Here is a 5,821-nt window from a genome sequence, read left to right as displayed (position 1 = left end):
GTCTGTAGACCAGACCTCTACACCACCGAACTCGTCATCAACAACGTTCTCCTGCACAATCAAAGCATTCATAGAACTGTTAGAGGCTTTCTTCTTCTATATCTCCTCCAGCTTGCGCATATTGTATGCTTCATCATCTTCACCCTCCTTCTTCTCCGATAGGTTTCTTAACATGTAATCTTTGGCAAAGTGGTTTTTGCCATGGCAGAAGTTGCAAGCGTATCCGGAGTCTCCTACCAGTTTTCTCTCCTTCTTCTCTTCTTCTCTCTGAGGATTATTTTTGATCTCCTCTTTCGCCTTTTCTGAGCTGTAGCTTCCTTGCCAGTTTCTGTTCTTGGCAACAGGGAACTTTTTGCGAGCAAACCGCTTCGGGTTGGAAACCATCATTGCATACTCTTCGCTTGTCAGATCACATTCTGACATTTTTGACTCTTCTTCATCTGCTACTATATTCTTCGCCTTAGAGAGAAGGGCCAAGGAACACATATTAGACACCACTGTCGCTTCCTTTGTCACAACACTTTCATGAGACCTGAGAATACCCACCATCTTCGCCAATGAATAGGTTTTAAACTGCTCGTGAGCCTTCACAGTTGATACCACATCCATCCATTCGGGTCTTAAACCATTCAGAAATGTGACCTTCTGTTCGATCACTTCTCTTCCAATACCGTGCTTGATTATCTTGCTCAAAATATGGTTGAAACTATTGAATGTTTGAATAAGTTTTTCATCTGGCTTTTGTTGGAAGGCTCCAAACTCAGAGAGCAATAGAGTTTGGATAAAATGTTCCAGGTCCTCATCAGTGGAATACAGCTCTTTCAGTCTATCCCAGATCTCTTTTGCCGTGGTGCATGGGCTTACCAAGCGAAAAGTATTGGACTGTAAAGAAAATCTGATCATTTTCATGGCTTTAACATTACACAACAACTTATCTTTTTCGTCTTGAGGAATCTTTTCCACATCAGTTAAGAGTTTGTTGTACTCCTTTTGAGTCTTAATGGTTCTATTTGTTCCAAAATGAACAAAAGGACCCAATGTTATAGCTTCCCAGATAAGATAACCATTGTCTTCAGAACCAACGACATAGTCCTCAAAGTGATGCGTCCAAACTTCATAATCTTGAGTGTATAGAATTGGGATTCTGGTTGTGAATCCAATGTTGTTGGAGATATTGATGGGATTGGTTTGTGAATCTTCGTGAGACATGATGACCTTTTTCAGATATCTGCTAAGAATCAGACTTGTAAAGATTGAATAGGGTAATATCGAGATCTATGAACAACGTCAATGAAGGAATGACGGCTCAACATATCCAATAAAAGCAGAAACCCTAAGAAAATTCTTCAAACAGAAGAGATGTGTATGATTTACACAACCTCCTGCTCTGATACCAATTGATGAGAAAAAGATTCTCTAAGATCGATGGATTCAAACGGATATCAATAAGTCAATAACAAGTAATAGAAAACGATGAACACCATGATGAATCAATCAGATCTTGATGATTAAAACAACAACACCTCAAAAGAGCTCGATGAAGAACTTCTACTTAAGAGGCGTGCTAGGGTTACAGTACTTGTCAAAGAAAATATTCAAGAAGCGTTTTCAATATAATGCATGCATGCACTATATATATTAAACCCTAAAGACAAAACACGGCTGGACAGGCCCAAACCGTCAATACATATGGACCGAACTAACAAAGCCCAATGGCGCAACCCATATACTCAACAGACACGTCAAAAAGAAAATCAAAAGAAAGATGCAAAAGCCTTGTTTTTCATCCAACAAGCTGTTGATGAAACAATGTTTCCCAGAATTGCTGCAACAGTCACATCACGAGATGCCTGGAACATTCTCAAAACTGAATATCAAGGATCAGAAAAGGTGATCACAGTTAAACTCCAGTCCCTAAGAAGGCAGTTCGAGACCTTAAACAAGAAACCAAGTGAAATCGTTCAAGAGTACCTGGAAAAAGCATCTTCGATTGTGATTCAGATGCGTGCTTATGGAGATAAAATCTCTGATGAAGTTGTTGTTGCAAAAGTACTGAGGAGTCTACCTTCTAAATTCGACCATGTTGTGGCGGCTATTGAAGCGTCAAAGGATCTTGCAACATTTTCCTTTGATGAACTGATGGGCTCACTACAAGCACATGAAGCAAGAATCAACAGATCTCAGACTCAAGATGGAGATCGTGCATTTCAGATCCAAGGAGAACAAGGTAGATATTCCTTTGGTCGAGGAAGAGGCAGAGCATGATCTCGTGGTCGTGGTCAAGGGAGATAACAAGGGTCACTAGTTCAATGTGATCATTGTAAGAAGTTTGGTCATGAAGAAGAAGATTGTTGGACAAAGCAAAACCAAGAAAAGTACACTGAAGAGGAATCTAAAGAGAAGGAAGATTACTTGTTCATGACACACATTCATCCGGTTGATGTCACAAAGGAGATATGGTATATAGATAGTGCATTCTCTAATCATATAACCGGTGTACGTGACAAGTTCAAAAGCCTGAACAAGAAAGGAAAATCATGTGTTTGTCTCGGCAATGATCAACCAGTTGCGATAGAAGGAATAGGAGTTGTGACGGTTTGCATCGAAGGAAAGGATAAACTCATCAATGATGTTCATTTTGCACCAGGTCTGGCCCACAATCTGATAGGTGTAGGCCAATTAATTGAAAATGGATTGAAGGTAGAATTTGAAAATGATGCTTGTATGGTAAAGAAACAAAATGGTGAAGTTCTATTATACTCAAAAATGACTGGAAATAGGATGTTTCCAGTAGATTTTTCACGAAAATAAGTATATATGATGATGAGTAGCAAGGATGACGAGTCAAGATTATGGCACTATCGATATGGTCATTTATATGTAAAAGTTCTATAACTATTAACAAGCAAACAGATGGTGAACGGGCTTCCAACCATAAAAGATTCCAACCATGTGTGTGAAGGGTGTGTCTTAGGTAAGCAAACACGAAGATCCTTTCCGAAGGGGCAAGCAAGACGAGCAACAGAAAAATTGGAGATAGTATGTGCAGATATCTATGGTCCAATGAGGACAGAATCACACTCAGGGAGTAAGTACTTCTTGCTCTTTATTCATGATTTCACTCGTATGTGCTGGGTCTACTTCATCAAAGCGAAATCTAAAGCTTTCGAGCACTTCAAAAAATTCAAAGCCCTTGTTTAAAAACAAGGAAACTCTGTAATCAAGATTTAAAGAACTGATAGAGGCGGTGAATTCATGTCAAAGGAATTCACTACATTATGTGAAGAAGAAGGAATAAGAAGAGAATTGACAGCTCCTTACACACCTGAGCAAAACAAAATCACAGAGAGGAAGAATACGACTATTCTGGAGCTGGCTCGATCAATGCTAAAAACAAGTAAGTTGTGTGACTCATTTTGGGCAAAAGCTGTAGCCACAGTTGTGTATCTCCTCAATCTATCACCCACCAAAGCAGTATGGAATAAAACACCTTTCGAAGCCTGGTATGAGTTCAAGCCCACTATTGATCATTTGCGTGTTTTTGGCTGTTTATGCTATGCATTGGTCACCACAAATAGGTACAAGCTAGAAGAGAAGTCCAAGAAATACATCTTTGTGGGCTATTGTACAATGTCAAAGGCCTACAGGTTACTTGATCCTATAAATAAGAATATTGTTATCAGTCGTGATGTGATTTTTGAAGAATATTTAAGTTATGTGGATACATCTGTTCACACAAACTTAATGCCACAGGTAAATTCATTTGAAAATGTAGAAGATGAAGTGCATGATCATCTAATCAATACATCCATGTCTCCTCTATCAAGTCTGACACCGAGCTCAACTCACAGTGAATCATCCAATCAATACCACATCTGGCTCTTCTGATGTGTCGTCACCAGAAACTCCACCACTCGGATATAGGAACTTGAATTACATTTATGATAGCACTCTAGCCCTGTTCCCTGGTGATCCAGTCTTAGCAGATGTGGCACATCAAGATGATAACTGGAAGAAAGCAATGGAGGAAGAAATTATGGCTATCGAAAAGAACGAGACATGGGATCTGGTGGAACCTCAAACTGGTAAGCATCCAATTCCTTTGAAATGGGTTTTTAAAACAAAGTTCAATGCTGATGGTAGTCTCCAAAAGAATAAATCAAGATTAGTTGCTCGTGGTTTTCGACAAGAACAGGGTGTAGATTTCAATGAAACATTCTCACCGGTGGCAAGAATTGAGACAATAAGGTTAATTCTAGCATTAGCTGCAAAACAACAATGGGAAGTTTACCAGTTTAATGTTATGCCGGCATTCTTAAACGGGGACCTCAAAGAAGAAGTTTTTGTTCAACAACCCGAAGGATTTATTGTTCCTGGGCAAGAAGGGAAGATATATAGGTTGAGGAAGGCATTGTATGGGCTTAAACAAGCTCCGCGTGCATGGTATAGCAAGATTGACAGCTTCTTTCGCTTCAACGGTTTTCAGAAAAGTCCAAGTCAACCTACCATGAATTTTAAGAAGCAAGGTGATGCATGGATCATGTTAGTCAGTCTCTATGTTGATGACATGATCTATACAAGGTCGTCTAAAGAGCTCATTTATCAATTTAAAATGGAGATGATGAAGACGTTTGAAATGAAAGACCTTGGAAAGCTACATTATTTTCTTGGGATCGAAATAAAGCAAACAAACACCGGTATTTTTATTGCTCAGGAAAAATATGTATCAGACATGCTAAAGGGTCTCAACATGGAGAATATTGAACCAATCACAACTCCTATGAACACTAATGAAAAGCTAACATGAGAAGATGGCACAGGAATGGCAGATCCTCAAAATTACAGGAGCATATTTGGGAGGTTAATCTACTTCACTCACACAAGACCAGACATAAGTTTTGCAGTGCGAGTAGTTTTAAGATTCATGCACAAACCCAAAAAACAACACTATGGAGCTGTCAAAAGAATTATTCGTTACTTAGCTAGTACCAAGCACTATGGTATCTGGTATTTGAACTCTAAAAGGTTTGTGCTAAAAGGATACAGTGGAAGTGATTGGGCAGGATCAGAAGAAGACAGGAAAAGTACAACAGGGAATTGCTTCAGTACTGGGTCTGGAATAATTTCATGGCAGTCAAAAAAGCAAGCAACAACAGCTTTATCATCAACTGAGGCGGAATATGTGGCGGTCACAATTACCGCATGTCAAGATGTGTGGTTACGAAGACTTATGGGTGATCTTATGCAAGAACAAAGGGAACCAACTGTGATTTACTGTGACAGTCAATCAACAGTTGCCATGACAAGAAACCCAGTTATGCATGGGTTTAGCAATCATATTGAAATTAAGCATCACTTCATTCGAGACTTGGTGGCAGCAGGTGTAATATGGGTGGATTTCTGTCCTACTGAAAAACAATTGGCCGACATGTTCACTAAGGCTCTTCCGCCTGCACGTTTTCAGCGTCTCTGAGCTTGTATTGGCATTGGAAGCTTTGAATCAAAGAGGGGTGTTGAAGACTGATTCAAAGTCAGTGAAATAAAGTGAAATAAAGTGAAATAAGTGCTCTCGTGTCTGTCTTCATAACTGTTGAAGTCTTTCATATTTCCTGTTTTTACTTAAGTCTTTTCATTTTTCCACCATTTACTTTTTCAGTTGTATGTTCTACTATATATTGCAGCCTTCTGTTCTTTGTTGAATATAGAATAATACACGAGAGCTTTTCTTCATTTTTGCATTGTTCATTTATTTTGAACCAACACAATCATTGCTGCTACCTTCCTTTTCTTTCCCCCAAACTTGATTTCTTTCTCTCCTTCT

At 39.1% G+C, this 5,821-nt stretch overlaps 1 protein-coding gene and 1 pseudogene across 1 annotated transcript; both read left to right on the top strand.

Moving 5' to 3' along the window:
* The first annotated feature begins 1,809 nt into the window (after positions 1 to 1,809).
* On the top strand, positions 1,810 to 2,811 carry LOC145121311 (uncharacterized). Its single transcript, XM_079057078.1, has 2 exons — positions 1,810 to 2,227; positions 2,342 to 2,811. The coding sequence occupies exons 1-2, from the start codon at positions 1,810 to 1,812 to the stop codon at positions 2,809 to 2,811; spliced, it is 888 nt and encodes a 295-aa protein (XP_078913204.1).
* A 2,011-nt stretch (positions 2,812 to 4,822) lies between these two features.
* LOC145121309 (secreted RxLR effector protein 161 pseudogene) lies at positions 4,823 to 5,473 on the top strand (annotated as a pseudogene).
* The last annotated feature ends 348 nt before the right edge of the window (positions 5,474 to 5,821 follow it).

Source organism: Lactuca virosa, chromosome 6, assembly GCF_052849685.1.
Source record: "Lactuca virosa cultivar CGN04683 chromosome 6, Lactuca_virosa_CGN04683_v6, whole genome shotgun sequence".
NCBI classification, from domain to species: domain Eukaryota; kingdom Viridiplantae; phylum Streptophyta; class Magnoliopsida; order Asterales; family Asteraceae; genus Lactuca; species Lactuca virosa.
Note: the sequence above shows the minus strand (reverse complement) of the source record. Positions and strands in the feature narration are given on the sequence as shown.